The sequence below is a fragment of the Fusarium vanettenii genome, assembly GCF_000151355.1.
Source record: "Fusarium vanettenii 77-13-4 chromosome 1 genomic scaffold NECHAsca_1_chr1_3_0, whole genome shotgun sequence".
NCBI lineage: Eukaryota > Fungi > Ascomycota > Sordariomycetes > Hypocreales > Nectriaceae > Fusarium > Fusarium vanettenii.
Window position 1 is genome coordinate 1,751,729 of NW_003315881.1, and position 23,191 is coordinate 1,774,919.

At 53.2% G+C, this 23,191-nt stretch overlaps 6 protein-coding genes across 6 annotated transcripts; 3 read left to right on the forward strand and 3 right to left on the reverse strand.

The window, feature by feature from the left end:
• Positions 1-5,365: 5,365 nt before the first annotated feature.
• On the forward strand, positions 5,366-6,285 carry NECHADRAFT_74876 (uncharacterized protein; the record flags this gene model as incomplete). The annotated part of the gene is made up of 2 exons (XM_003053538.1): positions 5,366-6,031; positions 6,082-6,285. 2 exons carry the CDS (start codon positions 5,366-5,368, stop codon positions 6,283-6,285), a joined length of 870 nt encoding a protein of 289 aa, XP_003053584.1.
• A 221-nt stretch (positions 6,286-6,506) lies between these two features.
• Positions 6,507-7,228, reverse strand: NECHADRAFT_90121 (uncharacterized protein; the record flags this gene model as incomplete). The annotated part of the gene is made up of 2 exons (XM_003054252.1): positions 6,507-6,650; positions 6,701-7,228. The coding sequence occupies 2 exons, from the start codon at positions 7,226-7,228 to the stop codon at positions 6,507-6,509; spliced, it is 672 nt and encodes a 223-aa protein (XP_003054298.1).
• A 2,644-nt stretch (positions 7,229-9,872) lies between these two features.
• Positions 9,873-12,299, forward strand: NECHADRAFT_65653 (uncharacterized protein; the record flags this gene model as incomplete). Its single annotated transcript, XM_003053539.1, has 4 exons — positions 9,873-9,977; positions 10,383-10,454; positions 10,533-10,609; positions 10,667-12,299. The coding sequence occupies 4 exons, from the start codon at positions 9,873-9,875 to the stop codon at positions 11,955-11,957; spliced, it is 1,545 nt and encodes a 514-aa protein (XP_003053585.1). The 3' UTR covers positions 11,958-12,299.
• Positions 12,300-16,590: 4,291 nt separating this feature from the next.
• Positions 16,591-18,096, forward strand: NECHADRAFT_102374 (uncharacterized protein). Its single transcript, XM_003053540.1, has 4 exons — positions 16,591-16,623; positions 17,010-17,247; positions 17,300-17,692; positions 17,745-18,096. Exons 2-4 carry the CDS (start codon positions 17,055-17,057, stop codon positions 17,882-17,884), a joined length of 726 nt encoding a protein of 241 aa, XP_003053586.1. The 5' UTR covers positions 16,591-16,623; positions 17,010-17,054; the 3' UTR covers positions 17,885-18,096.
• Positions 18,097-19,375: 1,279 nt separating this feature from the next.
• On the reverse strand, positions 19,376-19,963 carry NECHADRAFT_74880 (uncharacterized protein; the record flags this gene model as incomplete). Its single annotated transcript, XM_003054253.1, has 1 exon — positions 19,376-19,963. The coding sequence occupies one exon, from the start codon at positions 19,961-19,963 to the stop codon at positions 19,376-19,378; it is 588 nt and encodes a 195-aa protein (XP_003054299.1).
• Positions 19,964-21,853: 1,890 nt separating this feature from the next.
• NECHADRAFT_74881 (uncharacterized protein) lies at positions 21,854-22,968 on the reverse strand (the record flags this gene model as incomplete). The annotated part of the gene is made up of 2 exons (XM_003054254.1): positions 21,854-21,905; positions 21,953-22,968. 2 exons carry the CDS (start codon positions 22,966-22,968, stop codon positions 21,854-21,856), a joined length of 1,068 nt encoding a protein of 355 aa, XP_003054300.1.
• Between the last annotated feature and the right edge of the window lie 223 nt (positions 22,969-23,191).

Sequence of the window (23,191 nt, forward strand, 5' to 3'; positions counted from 1 at the left end):
GCTGGGTTGAGTGAGTCGCATTGTCGCATCTATGCGGGGCATGACGAGCATGTCCAAGTGTCACGGGACCAGGCCTCCTTCCAGTTCAAGGCCATCGCCGCGCCCACAATTTGTTTCTGATGGCCCACGGTAAGCATCCAAGGATCTCTATCTTTCCAATTCCAATGCTTCATTTGTCAATTCAAGCACGCGTGTGCGTACATGTGCCCCAACCGGACATGTTCCCTTATAGGACGATGATGATCCTGTGCTGACTAGATTGTCCATCACAATACCCCATCACCATCTTCAGCAATGCCGATATCGTTCCCGTCACCATCCACCATCGAACGAGGCGTTCCTGTTGGTGCGCGGCCTTTCAAGCACATTAGACTTCCCTAACGCTCCCGCTCATCCGCTTCTCATCACCCAGTCGCTAGAATTGGGTTATGTGGCTGATTCTGGAGCATCAATATCAACGCCTGTTAAGGCTGATCATCTTGTGTTGGTCTCAAGCCATTGCGAGAGGCCAAGATCTATTCGACAGACTGCAGCCAGTAGCCTCTCTCACAGTGCTCTTGAGCCGTCGCCAAAAAGCACTCAGACAAGACACAAGCCGTCCTCGCGCTATGACTGGCCTCTCGGCCCTTCTCCCCTCTCCGCTGATTTTCTCCACTAGACACAACGCACCCTAGTCCATCACACCCTATCACTCCTTGTCACTCCCGTCTCGCCCATGCTCATGTTCATTGATCCTCTTGTCGCCGCTTCTGTCTGTTGGTTGTGACTCGCAGAAGCCCCTTGTTCACATGGGCATGTCATTGAGCCTGCATCTGGCCTTTGCCACTCAGGAACCAAGTCTTCTGTCCTCTCGTGATACCCCGACTTGGCTTCTGATTTGCCTCTTGGAATTTGACTCTCGAGTCTCCCCGCAGCCGTCGACTTTGTCGGGCCCAGTCACAGCGAGAGATGCCATTTTCCGCTATAATGGCAATCTCGCGTACCTGTATCAATAATAGCTTACTGGCAAATACAAAACAGACGAAGCACGCCTATTATTGACTATAGGCATGGACTCGTCGATATAAGCCGCATAACGCACCCGGAGAGGCGGGAATTCTCAACAGAGCTCCCTTCAACGCCTGAGAGCCACCGCCTGCCAAAAAGTCTTCCCTGCAGTATATCAGACCAGGGCCCAGGTTGCAGATCTCCAGCGGTTGGTGATCGAAGGCCGCCGAGTTGCCGTTCTGGTCGTATTGTTCCTTTTGCCCAAACCCGATGCAAGCTTACATATGATGATCACATCACATCAGGTCATCTTCTCCTCAGCATCCTTCACATAGAGGAGCTTCACACGGAGGAGACTCCAAGCTGATATGTCGCATCTGCACCTGAAATCGAAAGCGAGAAATTAAGCAGGTCAAAGTCGACCATCCCCAACAAAAACAAAGGCGTTGATTGACCGACAACGGCAAGTTGGTGTGCCACACTCTTGATGCAGGTACCTGGCATCCCCCGGCCGGCCTGGGCCAGAAGGTCTGTCATGTCACTCCCCGGTCAACTGTCAGCCACTTCCGCTGCAACTTGGAGAATTTGGTGGTGTGTCATCTTTCTTTTTCTGTCCCTTCGGGTCCTTTCTTGCGACGTGCCCAAGACACATGCGGGAGAAGCCAAACGGCTAGCCATGTGCTAACAACTCGGCCGAACGAGACACATCCCGCTGTCTTTTGAACGCGTAAGAAGGCCGGATGAAACTCCCGTTCTCTATACTGCTCGTCGACAAACCTCCTGAAGATCCGAGCGAAAGACGGATGTTGCACCAACTCGTTGTCGGCCCGCTTATCAGACCCTCGCCAGAGTCCACAGCTATTCTTGGGCTGTTTGAGTCCGGCGGACAAAAGGGCCCGGGAGGCTCCGATGGTTGTCAATGAGAGCCAGCATCATTTCTGCAGACTTTGATTAACACCCTCCATCCATCATCTTCCCCGCATTCTTCCTTTTAGCTTGCCTCTCTTACACCCATTCGGCACTTCGATCGTCAGAATAATTTGAAAAGACAACATGTGAGGCCGACAAGTGTCGGTCATCAGCACAGCAAGATGCCTCAACAATTCCGGAGTCACTGATCGATGTCGGGGTTTGATCTCTTTCCGAAACGCCCTGCATAGAAAGAGCCTGGGCCGGTGACAAAGACTTTGACATAGTCACGGCTCACATGCCCTTTATGGACGTGTGGCGCTTTGTCCATTTCCATTCATCTCCCTTCCAGAAGCTTACCAGTAGCGCTGAAGCCTTCAAGTCTCAACCCTGTCCCAGTTGTCAATGCCAAGTTTGTTGTGTGGTGGAACAAGTTCAATTCCTAGGCTGAAGTGACCCCCAGAGCTCATGATACAGGGAGTTTGACCTTATCAGAGAACAGCACAGGGCAGTGTAACATGTCGAGCAACCCTCACTTACACAAAGCGCAAAGTTGCCTTCAAGGAGTTCTTCGCCGCCAATAGTCCCCTATAGTAATGCCCGAAACGACCGAGAACAAAAAGCTCGGAGAGGTGAGGGCGGACCTACCAATGCCACCAATGGTGGTATGATCCAATTGTCGGGAAACTTTGATGAACATGGGACACCACTAGCCTCTATGCAAACCCCGGCCTTCAGCCCTTGACTCTCCCGCCGCCGCTCGGAAGCGATGTCGATTTGGACGTGAAAGACTTGACCGTTACATTGCCCCTTGGCAAGAGATCCACAGCTCATAAGCACAAGGCTGTGGTGGGTAAAAACGTTGCGATTATCGGCAAGTTCCCCAAAGTCTCTTGGCGTGCTGTTGGAGCAAATTTCACTCAATTCAGCCGACAAGAGCGCAAGATTGGATTTCATTCCTTGACATGCACGACGGGTAAAGAACCTGCATGATACTCTGCGGCACCTGTCTGGGCGCGACAGGGGTTCTTGCGAGCGGTCAACTCGATCATTCTGCGCCGGGCCCTACTCTGCACCGACTTAGGAAAAGCTAGGACTTATACAGGGCGGAACAGAGGATTGGATGACGAAGTTTGGGTGTCAGTAAGGGCACTGATGTCATTGCCGCGAGGTGATTCAAAGGACTGAAACAACGGACACGGGTTCAATCACTAGAACCACCGAACCTACTGTTCTCTAGAAGACGCGACGTGTGGCACGGTCCCCAGACTCCACGCACAACATCACCAAGGCCAAGAACAGCTTGGCTGGTTACCGACTCAGGCACGTCCCGCATACCTAGTCGTGGGGTTGGTGTTGATGAGACCCATGGGTCTTCCGGGAGGCTAGCTGGATTTGGTTTCAACGCCGGGAGCGTTTGAGCTAGATCAACTGAGAATTCACAACCATTTTTGGCGTCAAGCATCATCTAGTAAACCTGGAGTGCTTGAGGCCATCCAGGTTTGCGATCGCCGTTGAGGTCCAGCTCCAGGGGTGGCTTGCGAGGCCAAGGCGGGCTCCGTCCGAAGGGGGGGCAGCAGAACTCAGGGCACAGCACTGACAGGCAAACCTAATAGAGAAGGCTGCCTGGGTATACCCATGCCGGGTTTCAAGATGCCCCTCTTCCAGAACGACGTTGTGCTTCACTGTTGCGGGTTGCGTCGCAAGGCATCGGAGTTGCAGGCACACAGCTCCGATGAGGCTGGGGCTAGTGTTGCCGTATGTGGACGAAAAAGGCTTGCTCGTGTATTGACGGCAAGGAAGCGGTTGAAGCCGTTATTTCTCTGTTCCGAGCATAGTCAACGCCACTCGGCCGCATTCTAACAGTCGCAAATTACGGATGTCGGGACGAGAGAGTGCGGAACTACTACGTTGTTGCAGCCGCTCCGTTCAGGCCTCAGACCTGAGGATAGAAGCATTCTTGGCGTTCAGGTTTTGAGGTCGAAGTTTACCAACAGCCCGAGATGGGGCCTGATGTTGCGATTGATGTTGCACTTGGATGGTGCCATCGTCTTTCGTTTCGAGGCAGGGACAAGATCTGTTGTCAGTGAACCCATGTCTTGGCTTGGCAGTCGGTTGGAGTTGGGTTTCATCTTTTGGTCGCGACCATGCCCTATCTTGGCATCTTCAGGTCTTGGCGGAACGAGCTCGACTTGTTAAACGGCCCGTTATGGAGATGGAGGCTATAGGTTGGGCAACCGAGTATCATCTCAACTTCAACCTGCCATCCGAATCTCTTGTCGAGAGATGCCGTGTCTGGGTCCCGTGGACCCCTGGGCAACCAGCCTGAGACGGCGGGTTTTTCCTGGTTTGGCCTTCAGTTGAACCGCGTCTGCAGGCTCGACTTCCGTGTGGTTACCAGGAGCCCGACCAACTGGAACCGAATCGTGCGCGTCTTTTTGGAAAAGATCCCCCACGCGGTCGCGTTAAACCACGCAGAGAAGGTCGATCGCAAGGTGCAGTAGACGTGTTCCAGAAACGACTCGGAGCCCAAGAGATAGGGAGGGGGAAACATGTGTTTCCTCATACGACAGGATGCCCGAGCGCATTGGTCCTTGCAGGACGCTCGTGCCAGGACGAGGAGTGTACGGAGGAGTGAAAAAAATGCAACCCTGTGTGTTCCTTCCGGGAAGGATGCGACTGGGTGTCTTGAGATATCTTGGCTCGGAGAGTATGCAATCTATCGCCGACGAACTCTCACGGGTCGGGTCGCGGAGGATTAAGATGTTGCATATTATATTGTTCATTGGCATTGGACACTGGAGGTTATATTTGTGGAAACAGATTTAGAAATGCTACCAAACTCAACTCTTCAAACCGGAGTCATAAGTGTCTTAAGCCAACTGTGAGCAGTAACTAGATATGGCACAGTTTGAGCAAACTAATTACTTTGCATCGAATGAACGCCTCAGATCACTGAGCAGCAGTATATAGCCGCAATAAATCCTCCTCTGACCAGTTTTCTTGATATTTCTCTGCTGAGTTTTGCACCCATCCTGGACGTCTCGATAATGGTCCAGGGTAGGCGGCTTCACCGGTGGTCTTGGTCAGGAATAGGTGGGTGAATGACTTGATTGTCAACAAGCACTAATGAGTGATTATATGTGTTTTGAACGAGAATTATCAGTATTGTTTGCAGTTTGATGGGGATTTGCCATTGATATCACTTGGTGTGACAAGCTTTTGGAATGGATGGCTGTATGGTGACTGTGGATTGCCTTTGCCCCGCCACTGACTCTCATTTTAGCCTCACTCTCCCCAAAGTCTTCAGTGACATCAACTCTCGACAACTTGATCATATCCAAGAAGAAACTGATCGACAAAGCAAAAGACTCACACATCACAAAGAGGACTAGCCAAAGCCTCAACCCCACAGGCACATCTATCCAAGCCAAACCAACAAAAGCCGACCCCTCAACCACCATCGAACATGGCTGGAGAAGCCCCCATCGTGTCGTTCAGACGACTCTCCAACGAAGAGGGAGACCCCGTCGCCGTTGTCCGAGTGCGAAACCTTCAGACAACCATTCAAGGTCCCAAGGACGCCTGGGGCCGTGGGGCCAAGCAGCAGCCTCTCCTGGTATCGGCCGAAGTCTCGCTCACCCAGCCCTTTGGGACGTCGTCTGCCGACGACAAGGTCGCCTCGGACACGGTGCACTACGGGCTACTCAGCAAAGCCATCCTAAGCACCCTTGGTCGCCTCCCCAAGTCGGGATTGTCACTGAGCGATGTCCTGAATGAGCTCTGGATCGATCTCACCGGGTTCCGCTACAACGGGCTTAGAGGACCCTCGGCAAGCGAATCGAAGTCGTTCCTAGACATCACCTTCATTCGTCGACTGACCATCTCACTTGTCCTCCCCAAGGCGTCACTCATGGGGAGTGCAATTCGTCTCTCTGGATCTGCCCTCTTCAGCAACTCATCACCCACAACGCGGAGCCTGGAGCTCGGCCTGGAAGGTCTTCGGGTTCCGACACTCATCGGTGTCAACAGCAACGAGCGCCTCGCCAAGCAAGTCGTCATAGCGAATGTACGGATAGACGAGTATGAGAGCATGTACGATGACTATGCTGTCCTCGAGAGTGTGGTGGTCGATGTGAGTATACCGATGTCAGAGCGAGTAAGTCGCAAGCTTACAGTTCACAGGCCATGATCGCGTCGTCGTATGAAACATTGGAGGCTCTGGCAGCAGACCTCTCGGTGCAGGTTGCCAAGCAGCTGCGATCCAAGCGTGAGGAGTTTTATGGTGCCATCATTCGAATTGGACTGGAGAAGCCTACCGCCGTGCCCCTTGCCGATGCAGCCTGTGTCGAGTTGACAGTCAAGACGGAGGATGTCAAGACTGATTAGATGAAGAATGAGATCTAGACGGAATAAGTCGAGAGAGACGAAAAGATCCAGGGAAAAGCAATCTAATTGAAGCATAGAGATATGAAATCTGAACAGAAAAAATGACTTGTGTACACTGCTTGATATGTTTTGCTCCGATACACCCCTGAAACTCAACTATACTACACGAAAATGAGACGAATTCGCAAACCAACGTATGAAAAACACCTGCGCCTTTCCATCTATTCCATCTTTAAACCACAGCGAGGAACGTCTCCTTTCGTGACGACGCGGATGAAGTCGGGATCTGGATCAAACAGCATGACGTGAAAGTGCCTGACGGCATTCACAGACTGCAAAGCCCGCCAGTTCTTGAACCACATGACCTGTTCTCGTCAGTATTCATTCCTTACAAAGGCTAGATCTGAGTTATCACATGTTCATTAGGGACATTTGTCCGAAACGTCGTCGTCACAAAGTCATCAATCTCCTGCCTCGCCCCGTCGGCCAGGTCCCCCGTGGCAGGGTCCTCGACAAGGTCAAACTTTGTCCACACGACGAGGTGGACGATCCTGGGGTCTATTCCGTATGGCGCATCGTTGTGGAGGATCTTGTAATCATCCTCAAACTCAAAGGGGGCGCCGCGCGGCGCCACAGGGGCAGACCAGCCTAGCCGCTGGTTGAGGATGAAGTTTGCGACGCTGCCGTGCTTCTTCTTGAGATAGAAGACAAAGGCCTTGTAGCGGCGCAGGGCAGAGGGTACGCGCTTGAAGACCTCGAGCCGGTTGGACTGGACGATCTGGCGGACCTCGTCCCAGGAGAGGACGTGGAATTCGGAGTCTGGGGTCGAGAGGATGCCGACGTCCTTGGTTGAGAGGTTCTGGAGAAAGTCGGGACACTGATCCGTCCTTTCGTCCTCGGGGATGTTGTAGTTCCAATACTGAAGAGTCTCTGCGCTGCCCATTTTCGTGCCTTGCAAGATAAACAAAGTGATGAGATGAGTTTAAAGGATTCAAGTTACGGTGAGATTTGGGCACCGAAGGATTTATGATCTCTGGAATCCCAGTGTGAAGGGACAGCACCCCGTCAGTTGCAATAAGCCGGCCGGCGTGTCCTCAGGGGCAAAAGATATCGAGTCAGAGGTAAGTCTAGACGACGATGGACCGTTTTTTTTTTTCAAGTCGGTGAGCATACAATGTTTTTTATTGATGATGGCGTCTGCCTGCGATGACGAGGCGTGAAGCTCTCGAAGCCGAACAACCGTTTTACGTGGGGGGAGAAAACGGTCCGTTTTTCCCACATGACGGCGGCCGGCTCTTCTCCTTCTCCACAGGGCTGCAGATGGCATGAACATGGCCAAGCACTCTTTGTATCTCTCGTCATTGTGGTAGATACACAGGAAGCAAAACTTGGAGTAAAACACCTAGAAGGGGTTGCACAAAGGTGTAACACGTTTGTAGAGATGGCATCAAGTTTCTACTTTGGAGGCAGCGTCGTTGAAACCTATGCTTGCCAGCTTCGATTGGTGGATGATGATGCACTGGCGGGTCCGAGGCCCGGCTCATGGGCAGTGGAGGTTGTGTTGCAGACGATAACAGGCTGGGGAGAGTCTTGGCTCTACCAGGTTGCTTTTTATGGACTTGGCCTTGCCATTGTTACCCTGTGAGTGAGTGTGTGAATGCTTCCCTTCGTTTTGTCAAAACAACTCAAATCGGTTATGCACGTCGGCCAACATCCATGATGTGACTTGACAGTTCGGCTTGTGTCCAATGCCGGGCCCACGTGGCAAAAGGGATGAAAGCGCGCATACACACACAGAGAAAGAGATGTTTTGCCGCAGCGGAACGGAACGGGAGAGGCGCTTAGAGATGGGATGGGATGGTTGTCGTCCAGGCCAACCAACCCCCCTCCGAGAGAGTTCCGGTCCGTGTCTCGAGGCGATATGAACGAGACCGATGTTGCCCAAGTGATTAATTATCACAGCCTCACTCAGGCGAGAGTGAATGTATCCCTGGCCATGTCTTCTTCACATGGTAGAGAAAGACAACGACAACTGGTTCGCAGGGAGATCGACCGGGAGATGGCACTAACGACCTACAAGTCTTCGAGTTTGTCCATTCACTCACTCGCATGCCTATCCACTCTCTGCTTCACTTCATTTCGCCGGGGCCCAGACAGACTGGATTACTCCTCGTTTGCTTTACCCGGCCAATGATAAACGACAGATATGGGGCCCAAGAGCCGCCTGGCATGCCTGGCGATGGGGAGCTTTGACCTGGGTCCTGGGAACTTGGAAGCTTGGGCCTTAATTTAGGTCGACATTGAAAAGGCGGGACTTCATGACACCTGTACTGTACTAAGAATGGAACAGCTTAACAAGCTCGTTGAGGATGAAACCAGATTTTGTTTCGTTGGTCAGTGGCGTACTACGTAGTAGTGAACCGGGAGCGAGATTTCTCCCACCGACAATAGTAGGTGAGCGGTTTGTTCGCCTCGAGTAGACGCCGCCACCAACAAGGTCCGGTCAGCAATGGATCGGATATCATGATGGCGATGGATACCGGGTAACTACTGCAGCCACATGCAGCAGAGCAACAGTATCGTAGATACTGGCTTGAGTGGTTCGCCGCCCATCATGATATCCACCACAAACCTCTCTCCTGCTTCCGTTCCATCCACGTCGTGCATCCATCTAGTCCTCGGCTGAAGACTCTTTCACGGCCTTCATCCCGAACTTCCTCTTGACCCAGACCCTGGTTGGTTGGCACGCCACCGAGGGAGATCGCTGGTGCAAGTGGTGGGGTTGCTCCCCATGTCCAAGGCAAGACCAGAAATTAATCATTACGACGAGATCCCAGATACGATGTCCATTAATACTAAGAAAAAAAAAAAAGGAGAAACAGGACATGCCCCCATTCCCAGTTGCCTGAGCCTACCTGGTGTGTTTTGTTTATATTTATATCTCCCTCGTCTCCCTCTCTGTGACACAAATCATAGCTTCATCCCCTATCCTCTCCAACCAGACAGCGTCCAACAAGGTGAGTAGAAACAAAACAACAAAAGCCTCCATTCCCTCAATCGTAGGCATATCATGATGAGACATTACAATTGCCAAGCCCCCGACGTTAACAAAGACAAAATAGCACACAACAACACTGCGTGCCAGCTCAACAGCTAACGCCCCAGAGCTAGAATCCATCCATCATAACTTGACCTGTCGCCCAAAAAGTTGCCTCTCTCCCCAACGTAACCCGCCTTTGGACAAAAGGAGAAAGAAACAGGAGAACTATCCGCCACTGATACTGTGGCACTTTGGACCGCGCCTTTTTCCACCTGTTCATCTTATTTTGTCGACCCTCGGCCTCGCCACCCCCACCAACACCTTCCAGTTCTGCTTGCTGCTGAGCTACGGGCATCACCGCCCCGCATCCAATCCATTCTCCTCCTCCCTCCTTTACCTTCCGTCATTCCTGACCCAAACTTGAACTCGACATCCTCCATCCTCATCCTCCTTTTTTGAGCCTTTTTTTGCTCTTCACATTTTTGCTCCTCTTGAAGCCTAACAGCTTGTTTCTCCACTTCCTCCTGCATCTCTTGTAACCGTCACAATGGCCAGTGCAATCAAGAGCGCGCTGCCTACCCACCTGAAGCCTCACGGTGGCAGTGATGATCAGCTCTTTGAGCGCCGTCATGGCAAGACGCGCAGTCACATGGTGAGTTCTGAATTGCCCTCCAGATTCCTCAGTTCTGCGAATCTTTCAAGAGACGTCCTACGATTCAATTCAGGGGGGGACCAGTGACAAGGGCAACATCTTGGGCAGTTGCTTTGGCGATGATAAGGCCTGGTTGTCCATGCGCCCCCTGAAGCTCCCAGTCACCAAACGTCGTTCACGAGCATTCACAACCGCACACGGCGTAATCGACGTTCTGTCACTTTCTCGACTTCAAAGCTACTCTGCAAAAGCCGAAAATGATGGGGCAACGATTCACTGCCCTCGCTGCTCATGATCGCGAGCTTCCATCACCGCCCCTTATCCGCACCCCTTCGAAACACCAATTCCCACGCAACCAACGAAATAAACGCGAGTCTCAAAATCAACTAACACACCATGCCCCAGGCTTTCGAGAACACCTCGACCAACGTCGCTGCCGCTCAGATGCGAAATGCTCTGACCAACCTCGCCGAGAGCGTCAAGGACCCCGAGCAGAAGAAGGCAAGTTGCGAGCGGTGACCATGGCTTCGCCAACATGTGCTGACCGCTTCGCAGCTGTTCGATACCGAGATGGACAACTTCTTCGCCCTCTTCCGACGGTACCTTAACGACAAGGCCAAGGGCAACGCCGTGTATGCTTTACCCCCCAACGAAACGTATATCCAAGCTAGTTGCTGATGATCGCATAGTGACTGGGACCGCATTGCTCCTCCCGCCCAGGGCCAGGTCGTCGACTACGAGGACCTTGCCAACACCGAGTCGGTCCAGTTCCTGAACAAGCTGGCCGTCCTCAAGCTCAACGGTGGTCTCGGTACCTCGATGGGTTGCGTTGGTCCCAAGTCGGTCATCGAGGTCCGTGACGGCATGTCCTTCCTCGACCTTTCCGTGCGACAGATCGAGTTCCTTAACCGCACCTACGACGTCAACGTGCCTTTTATCCTGATGAACTCGTTCAACACCAACGACGACACCGCCGCCATCATCAAGAAGTACGAGGGCCATAACGTGGATATCCTCACCTTCAACCAGTCCCGATACCCCCGAATCTACAAGGACTCTCTGCTCCCCGTCCCCAAGAGCTTTGATTCCTCCATCAACGAGTGGTACCCCCCTGGCCATGGTGACGTCTTCGAGTCTCTGTACAACTCGGGCATCCTCGACAAGCTCCTGGAGCGAGGCATCGAGATCATCTTCCTGTCTAACGTGGACAACCTGGGCGCCGTTGTCGATCTCCGCATTCTCCAGCACATGATGGAGACCAACGCCGAGTACATCATGGAGCTGACCAACAAGACCAAGGCTGATGTCAAGGGTGGTACTATCATCGATTACGAGGGCTCGGTCCGTCTGCTGGAAATCGCCCAGGTCCCCAAGGAGCACGTCAACGAGTTCAAGTCGATCAAGAAGTTCAAGTACTTCAACACCAACAACATCTGGCTCAACCTCAAGGCCATCAAGCGTGTTGTGGAGAACGACGAGCTCGAGATGGAGATCATCCCCAACGGCAAGACCATCCCCGGTGACAAGAAGGGCGAGTCGGACATTTCCATCATCCAGCTCGAGACGGCCGTCGGTGCTGCCATCCGCCACTTCAACAACGCCCACGGTGTCAACGTGCCCCGTAGACGATTCTTGCCCGTCAAGACCTGCTCTGACCTGATGCTGGTCAAGTCGGACCTCTACACCCTCAAGCACGGCCAGCTTCAGATGAGCGCGGCCCGCTTCGGTGACGCCCCCCTGATCAAGCTGGGTGGCGACTTCAAGAAGGTCTCGGACTTCCAGAAGCGAATCCCCTCCATCCCTAAGGTGCTGGAGCTGGATCACCTCACCATCACTGGTGCCGTCAACCTCGGCCGCGGCGTGACACTCAAGGGCACCGTCATCATCGTCGCAACAGAGGGCAGCACCATCGACATCCCCCCCGGTTCCATCCTCGAGAACGTCGTCGTCCAGGGCAGCTTGCGTCTTCTGGAGCACTGAGTGGAGAGGAGGCAGGCCTGGAGGGCCATGTTGTAGGTGCCAGTTGGCTCGCTCGTTGGCGGGAAGTTGTTGGAGTCACTTTGATCACGACCTGTCGAGAGTGGATAAAGACGGCTATACGAGGGCACACACAACAATGGGGTGGAAGAGGAGAGTTAATATTGGTGTCATGGTTGAAGAGGAGGCGAGTCTCCCAAGCCTACTATACGCCTGCGGACAAAAGGGCCCGGTAATGGGCGACCAATCGCTTCTGATGACGAGAGATATACTTTGCGTATGTACGTACTTGGCAAAACAGCAATAGCTCGTTACCTTTACATAGGGTACAAGAGCACATTTTTTAATTGAAAAAGGACAATGGCAATTTCTCTCGAAATGAGTGAACGGACATGGTGAAAAGGAGGTGGTGTTTGTTGACTGGACCAGATGGGCATTGACTTTTGGCGGCGGCGGCTTCGACTAACCCAAGCCAACCAACAATCACCCGAAGGTCTATCCTAATGTTGGGATCAGATCTAAATCTTAAATCTTGGAACGGCAAGTTTGGAAACCCGGACTAAAATTGGACGTGGCTGGGGGGGGGGGAGGGAGTCACGAGAGTCGAGAAGGAGGACGAGGCCGAGGCAGTCACTGTAAGACGAAGAAAGGCCATGTGGTGTCTGTGGTGTAGGTCCCCGTCATTTGACTTTTGGAAGCGCCGTGAAACACGAGAACAATTGCATGAAACAAAAGTTACGTCTCGGTAGGGTAGCAGCGGTGGCTGATTATGGCAGACTCGAGATGATGCATGCGGCATGAGTGACGGATGACGGAGGCGTCAAGAGGGAAGCAGGTTTGAGGGTGAGACGAGGGGTGAGGGAGGAGGGAAAGGCTGGGGTTGATGGCCGCAAACGAAACAAAACCAACAATGCCACCATGATAGACACTTGGAGATTACCCGGCTGTATAGCTGCTGTAGAAGGAGATCAAAGGACCTGGATCGACATATTCATAACGCTCTATCGGTGAGGCATTTCAAGGTGATGTTCAAATAGAGCCGAGGTGAGCTAGATAGCTTCAACTGCTGCATGACGAACCAAATGCCGAAGATTTGGTGTAGAGGTACGTAGGTACCTCATGCGGACGTAACCATTGTGGCCATTGTCCAATGCCCACAGCGGGAGGCATTAATAAGGATACTATTATCGCGGTCAGGCCAGGAAGTGGCCCAGTCGCCGATAACCAACAACGCCGAGCGCCCAGCCGGCAGCCCGGCGTTTTGGAGAGATATGTACGGAGTAGGTCTGGGGAGATGATGGGATGGCAGACGGGCCATCCCATCAAGAGAGAGTTGACCAGCTTGTAAAAACCTTGTCCAAGAGCTTGAGCCAACCAGGAATTGTATCCTTTCTACCCAGGTCTAGCTCTCAGAAGGACCCATCATTCCACGAAGCGGCAATGCACGTCGTTGCATGCGGGCGGGGCTGAGGGAGATTGCGTCGCTGATGCAGCCCAACGAGAGCTGGCCGGCCAGTGGGTAGAGACACAGCAAAGAGTGGAGATGAGCAAAGGAGGACAAGGGCCAGTCGTGGACGCTAATGCGGTCTCTAGACCAGGGCGAAAAGAAAAAAGTTGGGGTTCCCGAGCTGCTTGTTCATGATTTGCTCCTTGCTCCGGCTGCGCTTCAAGACTTGAATCCCGGACCACACGTTGGATCGTCGAGTCTCGTGCTTTGTTCGCTTCGATTTGATTTACTTTTTTCTTCGCTTCTTCAGTCTGGGCTCTTTACTGCCAGGGTATCCATAGATCCACGGAGAAGGGCGAGACATGCTGAGAGGAGGATCTGCCCAACGGTGTAGAACTTGTCTGAGAATTGCGCTTTCGCCTCGCCCGGATTTGCTTGACCGTTGCCGTTGGGTGGCCGCCAAGGCCCTGCCTGCGACGCTGATGAGACGCACCACCGAGGCGATGCAGTCGGCTCAATAGTCCTAGCAGTAGCATCAGTAGCTGCCGGCCGTCGGTCTGGTCCCCGTCTGTGAGCCTGCGGCGTGGCGTAGCCAATGCTGTGTGTATAAGGCCATCAGCCGCGGTGGGCGATGCATAGCTGCCTTGTGCTATTGGAATCCGTCTTCATAAACTGCTCAAGTGTGGATAAGCAAACTCTTTTGGGGGCTGTGAATACCACCATTGACGTCAACCCATTGGCTGTTCACGACTTCGAGGCCATCGGCTTTGACTCAAAGAAGAGGTCGCCGAACACCTTGGACACCATCACTCGCTGCTTTCCGACCATCCATCAATCATGCTCCGCCACCAAGCATTGCGTGATGTGATGATGGGAAGAATGAACAAAATAGTAAACATGCCGACCCAGAAACAGCACCAAAAGGCCGACTTGGCCTCGGTGTAAGTTGACGCTAAAGGCGACGAGGCTGTTTTGGAACAAGACTGACGGCATGTGTCACCATCCATTGATCGATGGCATGGCAAAAGGCTGGGGAAAGGGCACCATCAGTCCGGCTAATTATCCGTCTCGAACCAGTTCGATAAAAAGAATGCATCGTACGTAGGCCATTGCGTATGCTGTCTTTGCCCCTCCATCTAGAGGTTCTCGGCATTGCAGAGTTCTTCAAGTCGGGTATGGGCCAAGAAGCAGGATGAAATAATGGATGCGTAGGGCAAGCCCGCTTCTGTCGATGCGCCAATGCCAGAGAAGGGAACCGGCCAGCATGTAAAGATCTTGCATGGAACAGACTGACTGGCGTCTGCATGCTGTGTTGTCTTTTGCCCGTTATCGTTGCTCTCGTTGTTCGATTTTCAGCCCAAGCAACGCAGCCACCCCGCACCATCAAGGCACAACCATCCAACCTAATTCGCAGCTAGACGCACCCACCCGGGAGCTGTTGAGCGCTTGTTGTGTTGACTGAGAAGGCTGGAGACGCTGTAGGCGCTGAATCGACAAGCCATCGAACTCCTGAGCTACCCTGGGGGATATGATTCGAAGAGACCGACAACTTGAACAACGCCCCTTTCATCAACGCTTCCAAGAAACATGAGAGCCATGGCAAGATCCGGTTAAGTGGATTGCAGGGAAGAGAGGCTGCGCAAGCTCGCCATTGGAGCTATCGAAAGGCCAAGGGGGCGATGTCATTAAAGTGCGGCCCGAAGAGGAAAGGTCGGTGCGCTAACGAGATCACATTCTAAAGCGGCAAGCATCCAGACCGCCCATAAGCAACAATCTCTCAGTTATTGCAGGCGACAACGCTGAGATTTCCCGGAAAGTCATCTGTCCAGGACCGTTGGACATGGGCATGGGTGCTGATCCTGTACTCCCCCATTCTTTATCGGAGAAACGTGCAATGTGGACATCGGCAAGGGATGAGCGAGTGAGGTGTAAGAGAGACGACAGCTCGTCCTGCATGTTTGCTACCGTCTCAACCCAAGAAACGGAAGTCATCGGCTAACGTGTCCAAACCAAGACACAACAACAAAGACCTCGCTAGCGTCAGCATGTTGAAAGGCTTGCAGCGGCTACCATTGCTGGTGGTGTACATGTGCCGGTAGCCCAGAACCAGGCTGCAGAACAACGGCTAGCCGGGCAGGAATACCAGCTCCGATCTCCGCCGGAGAGGCGCGGCTAAAGGGACGTACCACCATCAACAGTGCAGTGGACGAGTAAGGCTGGAGATGACCAGAGATCACTTGGCCGCGGAGAGCGAGAGTGGACAGGGCATTTGGCCACCGCTCGTCGGCCAGAATCAAAACTTGATCCAATAACGTCGCGGCAGGCCCGTTCGCCCCCAGGCAAGTATTGTAGCATTAAAGGTAACCACCGAAGGCCAAGAGTTGGTTCAGGGAGACGACTCCAGTTCTGATGGATCGAGAATCAAGGGAAAGGCTGCGTGCTCTGCGCAGCCTGTGGGTGGTGTCGGATGTCGTGGGCCCTCTGGCCGGGCGCGTGCCACTTTTTGGCTGCCAGGCACAGCAACCCTACAGGTCGTTAGCTGGTCCTGCGGCTGGGGTGTCCCTGGACCACGCCCGCAGCAAGCTTGGAGCTTGATCCATAACAGGCATAGCGCATGCATGCTAGACTGGGGCTCACTAATTTCCCCAGCAAGGGTTTGATATCGTCCGTTCTGGTTCGGGGGCTCGGGGGACCGTGGCTGGCCGGCCTGTTGGAGGAATGTGATGATGAAAGGGTTTCTAGCGAAAGTGAGCTGGCCAAGGATAGGACGGACGCTGTACCGAAGCATTGGCCAGTTGCCTCCCTACCCAGGTAGGCAGGTGTGGCATGAGCCGGGCGATGGCCATTGGCAAGTTGGACCGGGCCAGGACAAGGAAGTTGCAAACGGCAAGCCAGAGGCCCCAAGCGAAGGAAGGAAGGGAAGGGAAGGGGGGAAAGAACCATCGTCGTCGTCCACCTCCACAGACGCCTCTTTTGCACGCCTCACACATCACACACCCCAACCAGAAGGAAAGTGACTCCCACTGTCTTTCCTTGCCGGGGGCCACCAATTTGTCTGTCCCCCCTTTGATGGAGGAGTGAGTGTGCTCTATGATCCATTGCCGCTGCTCCGTTGCCCTTTATAATATCTCTCCCTCCCCTTCCCTTTCGATTCCTTCTCTCTTGTTCTCCATCAACGTCGCCCTTCGTCAACTACAACCTCGTTGTTCTTTACTACCTAATGTAAGTCGATAGTCTTGAGACTTCCTTTCATAGTCGGATCTGCCCTTCCCTTGCTTGCACCTGCACATCACTGGCACCGGCCCGACACTGGCAATCGGCACACACCCGTTCACGATGGAAGTCAACCGCCAACCAGTCGAAACTTCAACGTTCATTCCAGTGAGAGTTGCAACTGGGGAACAGCTGCCGCCACGGATCAGTCGCCGAGCAACGTCGAAAGTGTCGGGTGCCTGAATCACTTCTTCCAAACTCTCAAACCAAACACAGCCAGACCCCACATGATTGTCAACACCATAGCAACAACATCAACACTATTTAACGGCTTCGCTCGCCCTTTGCTCATTATCAGACATCAAAACAAGACTATTTACTGACATCTGCGACAGTAATTTTAGTCACTCTTTCAAAACACAAACCACCCAACCTTCAAAATGAAGTACACTTTCGCTACCATTGCTGCCTTCGCCTCCGTGGCCCTGGCTCAGCCCGCTTTCCTCAACAGCAAGTTCGACGTCCAGGAGGGCAAGCCTTTCACCATCAAGTACTCCGGCTGCGAGGGTGGCTGCACCATCACCCTCCAGAACGGCAAGTCCACTGACACCAAGGATGTTGAGGTCCTGACTGGTAAGTTTTCATGAAATCAATTTGCGCGAGGGCGTCCCTAACAAGCAAACAGCCACCGCTGAGGGCGACTCTTTCACCTTCACCCCCGGCAACCTGCCTTCCGACACCTACAACTTCAAGATTAAGAACAACGAGGACGGTACCATCAACTACTCCGGACAGTTCGCCTACGAGGGCACTGGCACCCTTCCCTCCAAGACCGAGGCCGAGACCTCTGCCGCTGAGACCTCCGCTGCTGAGACCACCTCTGCTGAGGAGACTTCTGCCCCCGCTACCACCGAGGCCACCACCCTCACCACTGTTTCCAAGCCTCTTATCTCTACCAAGGAGAAGACCACCACCGAGGAGCACACCACCATCCACACTCCCATTGCCACTAAGAATGCTACCACTCCCATCCCTACCACCAAGAAGGCCACCTCCACCGGTGCCAGCTCTACTGGGGGTAAGTTCATTTAACTCCAGATGTAACGGACTGTGCTAATATATCCTGCTAGGATCAGAGTCCACTGCTGCTGAGACCTCGGCTGCTGCCACTGGCAGTGCCACCACTGTCCCTGAGAGCGGTGCCGCTCGCATGACCTCATCCCTGGCTCTGATTGCCGGTGCCGTTATGGCCATGGTTTATCTGAACTAAGATATGGGCATGATGTTTATGCATTAGCGCAAGGGAGAAGAGCGGGTTGATGAGTTTCGACTTTCGGTGTATAATCTTCTTTAATGATGCCTCCTTTGATTTCTTTTCGGTTACCCCACGAGGCGTCTGCGGCCGGCGGTTCCCCTGAAGAAGCCGCCTGTGGCGGCTTCTCTGAGTGTTATGAGCGCCAGGTATTTTAGAACTCAATTGGACTCAATGTTGGTCTACCCTGCTACAAATGTTTCCATCGCTTGTCCCTTGTGTGATGTGATGTCAGGTGCTGTGTTGTGTATCACAGTGGTTCGTGCTTTGGCGGATAACGGCTTCATCTTGTCGTGGATGAATTACGTAGGACGTTTGCTCCTTCGTCTTGAATTCCTTACATGATCCTTGGCCGTGGACAAGACGCAGTTATGCCCTTGTCAGTCGTCTGCATTTCCTGTTGGTCATTACAGGTCGCACACGCAGGTACCATATGATCTGCCCTGCTCGGCCGCGGCCCAATTAGTGTTTCAGAATAACGATTTTTTCGACAGGACGAATGAAGATCAGGCTCGTTCGGTTGGTAGGCCGGCAGGCATGCAACCGAGGGGGGAAAGGATTTGGCTGCACTGCCCTGCTGGGTAGATCCATGATGTACCATGTGTTTTGAGATGGGGCTTGGCGGTTTGGGAGATGGCCAGGGCTTTTTTGATCATCTCGGTCGCGTTTACTCGATGCATGAAAGGATCGTCTATGTGGGCGATGATCCGATTCTGTTTGATGGATCGTCGTGCAACATTAACAAGAACAAAAGATGTCACCTTCCAGAGCGGTAATTAGAGGCTCTCTAGGTCAAACACCAGGACCGTGGAAGGATGAGCACAAGGGGACATGGCATGGGGCACTCGCGTGCGACAGGGCTCGGATATGCAACCCACAGGCCTGGCCAGCGAGATTCGGGAGACGGCCGCAGAAAAGGTGCTGGGGAAACAAGAGATGGGGGGCAAGGGATTTGGCGACTGGGACTGGATCGGATCATTGTCGATCGTTTTCTTGCATGTTTGAGAAACGGAGAGAGGTTGTGGGACAGTCTTGTTTCAACATTTGATTTGCCACGAATTGATTCAATTTGATGTCATCTAACTCCATGCTGCCTCCCTTAAGTACAAGTCCTGTGATCCATGATATACATTCCATTCCTAACATTCCATCTGTGGTTGAACAATCTCTGTCAGTGTCTTGGGTATCTTTCGTATAGTGTAAAAAATCCGACCAACAATGAAAAAACGCAAAGTGGAGAGAGACGCAAAAGAATATGCAGTGAATGAAAGCACCTTCTGTCATCTGTGCAAAAGAGAATCATGTAAGTGAAACGTGGAGCCGCGCGTGACAGCAGCTCTAAAGAATCCTTCCGGCTCACGGACTTCATCCTGTCTACCTGACGACATTGCCGTCCTTTCTCTTCACCATGGGATCCTCGCTGATGTGGGAGATGAGGAAGAGCACTTTTTACTTCATCATCTGTCGTCGATTCTTGGCGAGGATCCCAGCAGGTATCGCCATGTCAGCCCATGCACCGATTTCGCAGAGACCGTCCGCGTCACAAGCGGCGGCCGGACTGTAGGTTTCAGAGAGATCCGGAGGGGACATGTCTGTGGCCCGGGTGTTGGACCTCTTGGGGTGATAGCCGGGGCTCATGACACTCGGATGGGACCCCTCGGGACCGTTGTTCTCCATATCGAGGCGGAGGACGTTGGAGGCCGTGAGGTCATGGACGGAGCCGTTGACGGAGACGGAGGCGGGGCGGGTCGTCTCGGAGCCGGCCGGTGTGGAGGCGCCGAGAACAATGGTCCAGCCCTCGTCCATAATGTCTTGATGTTGAAGGGGTTCAGGAGCGGGCGTGGGCTCATGTATCATTGACATATTGAGGCCCGAGGTTGGAGGTGGTGGAAGCTCGTGGCCAAAGCCGACGCCAAAGCCGTTGACTTTGTCTCTATACACGGACTCTGACATCTCGAGGTTATCAAGGATGATGGAGGAGGAGGCCGACGAGGTGGGCTCGAAGATGTTGCTCTGATTGATATTTGCAGAGTCCATGGCTACGGGTTTGAGTTGAGATGTTGAGATGTGTTTGATCAACGGCAGAGGGAGGGCTGGAGAATGATCGACAGAGGTTTGATGTTCTGTGTTGGTTCGGCACAGAAGTGCAGTGGCGTTCTTGATGGGTGGGTGATCAGGGTGGCTGCGGCACAACAAGCCCAAGCACCGACAAGAGTGGAGGGGTTGATGATGTCCAGATAATTCTGTAATGGTAGAATGAGTAGAGAAGTCTAATCATTCTCAAATTTTGGTTGTTGAAGAAAGGTAGGAGAGAGAAGAAAGGAGAGGAAAGGAGGGTGAAGTTGGTCTTTTTGAACTCTCCGAATGCACATGTTGCAGCACACTGACGCAGCCAACCCTCCTCCTTCTCTTTCCCTACTTGGCCCGACATGATCAGAATGGCCAACCAGCAGCGACGTGGCAGCCCATCAACTTCCACCACCAACAGACGACATCCATCTCAGGCCGGTCTCGGGACCGACGCGATGACAGTCACCGGCCCTGGAGCCAACGGAGTGCGGCGCTCTCGCTAATCGCAGACCAATATGATAACCCAAAGACCCTGCATTGGAACTTGCGGAGCGAATCCGGAGCTCAACTCTGGGGAATGGTCTTGGTCGCAGCTCATAGTGGCGTGACTTTTACATACAGAGCCTCCTCTATACCGGTTTGGCCTTAGAACGTCAAGGCGAACGGAGCTATCATTCACCTGCCAGAGCTCCCCTAGCGCTCTCGCCTCACTCTTTCTTTCTCCGAGCGCCCGGTCAGATGGAACAGCTACAGCATGTCACTGATCAAGACATTATCCCCGCGATGTCAACATCCACGTCGTTGGTTGGCGCCATCCGTCGCATGTGCTGTGCCGTGCCGTGCTGCGCTGTGCAACTCGCTTCCTCGGTCTTACTGCTGTGAAGCAAGGGGTTGGCAACGGAGGGCACTCTGTTGGACACCACGCGGGGTTGATTTGAAAGGTTCCCCAAAGATTCCAGCATGAACGACGTGCCCTCGACTCATCCGAGGACCGACAAACCCACGCAAGAAAGAATTGGGCATCTCTACTCCGTATCTTTGGGATGACGAAATGCTCGCGATAGCAATGACGTCGACACCCGACGCCCCGTAGGGCTGGTCAGCTCTCGCTCAGCCAACACGACCAACACGACTCGTTCGTTCACTCTGTTGACATGATATTACGAATCAACAAAAATTAGGAATGCGGAAAAACTCGGCATCAACGCGTCTTCCATCGGCAGATTAATTCGCGGTAAGCACTTACATTGGGCATCTGTTGGTGTTGGCTGGCTTGGCAACGACCCAACGTCCGAGATGCTGTCACGAGGAAGTCGTTTTTGAGCCTCAATCGGTCCCCAATCAGGCAATGGCCGACAGGCATGAACCACACGGAGGGGAACTGACAGGTGAACCCTTATGGTTATCGCCTATTAGGTTTGTTTTCTCTTTCCCCATCCCGTAGCTGTGAGGGGATATCAATACGTGTTTCGCCACCTCAGAATGACGCACCCAGGACTCGACAACCTTTGTTACACTGTTCTACGACATAGGATGTCGTGTCCTACCCAATAAGAAAGCGATCAGTTGGAAAAACTGGAATCTAACTCCTTACAGTAGGTAGGATCCCCAGGACTGTCACTGAGTCCTGCTGCACCGTTGTTTCACAGACATCCAACAAGCCACCATTCCGATACTCCGATACATTCTCTATTATTCGCGCGTCTATGAGTCAATCGCTGTCTATTATCCTACCCAAACCCCTGGTTAATACCGCGTACACGTGATGCAGTACATCATCGTCGACTTGGTTGGCCAATTCCAACCACAAAGCTCTCGTCTTACATGCAGCATTCAACTGGACCTGGTCTTCTCCCCTCAAGGATCGCCCACTACCGCCCAATATGACGAATCTCTCGCCCGGCGTCTACTACAGCGCGGTTAAATCATGTTTATCCCTCATGGAGGGTGACTCACATGACCGAGCTCATTATGAAACGCATGAGGTCAGATCTCAAAGCTTCGTATGAGAAGGGCAATACCTCGAGCAGGGTCGAAATCAACCATCGCAGCACCTCCCTGGTTATGGTGTGGCCGGTGTTCGACTCCCCCAGCTTCACATGGTAACCTAGCTGAAATAGCATCATCTGGGCTTCCTTTGCGTGCGAGCGGGAGACCTTCTCATCGTTGGACGAGTGCATCAATACGATGGGCGTTGCCGTGCTGAATTCCTTCTCGTACTTGTCCCGGGCGTGTTCAGTCCATTCGAATTGACGGAGGAAGTGTGCCACGCGTTGGTGCCGTGCTTCTACTGACTGGTTGGGTAGCTCAAACACGGGAGTTGGGGAGACGGCTTGTGGGAAGGGCTGTTGCTGCTGGTTGTTTTGTATGCTGAGCATGCGAGGGTCAACCAAGCCGTTGCCCTGGCCAAGAGCCATGTCTTCGATGCCGCCTTGGCTGTGTAGGTTGTTTTGGGAGAAGGGAGGATCAGGAGTCAAGATCTTGCCCAGCGTCGCAACATCCTTCATGTCTCTGACAAACGGCATCCACCCCCCAAATCCGATGAAGCCTCCAATGGGTTTCTCCATCTCGAGGAGCGTCATCATGGCGACGGCGCATCCCTTGCCGATGCCTCCAAGGAAGACATTCTTCCTACCGATGAGTCGCGCTTCATCCTCAACCACCATATCGACCTCCTCCGCTGCGTACATAACGTGCCTCCACTGGTCTAGGCTCGCCGCCTCGCCGCACTCTAGCTGGGGGTGCTCGAGGCGGTACCAGTCTCGTCCTCCATTGGGATCCGAGAACGGGCCATCTGGGAAGATGAACCGGGTTCCTGGGGCGACCTGGCGGATTAGGGTGGGGAGGAGGGCGTTGCAGAGGGCGCGCTGGAACTCTGCCCCTGAGGAGCCGCGATCGTGGAGGAGGATGAAGGTGGAGTTGTGTATCGTTGCGGGTTCGACCACGTTTCTCTGTAGTTTCTGGCCCTCCATTGTGAGTTGGAGGTAAGTTGGTGAGTGTCTGTAATGACTTGATAGCAGTACTTGCCTTGCTAGGTTTATGTAGTTCTGAAGTGATATTCACACTTCCTGTGAGTAGCAATATGGCTGCTTGGCTTGTGGTGAATAAAGGCCGGGAACAATTGGCTCTTATACCTTTGTTGATGAATGGATAGGTAGGTGGGTTGTAACAACGCCAAATATGAAGGGTTCATTG

Coding starts and splice junctions, on each gene's coding strand:
- NECHADRAFT_102374 (XM_003053540.1), top strand. CDS start 17,055: ATGAAGTACACTTTCGCTACCATTGCTGCCTTCGCCTCCGTGGCCCTG. Junction 17,248..17,299: donor GGATGTTGAGGTCCTGACTG/GTAAGTTTTCAT, acceptor ACAAGCAAACAG/CCACCGCTGAGGGCGACTCT. Junction 17,693..17,744: donor CGGTGCCAGCTCTACTGGGG/GTAAGTTCATTT, acceptor ATATCCTGCTAG/GATCAGAGTCCACTGCTGCT.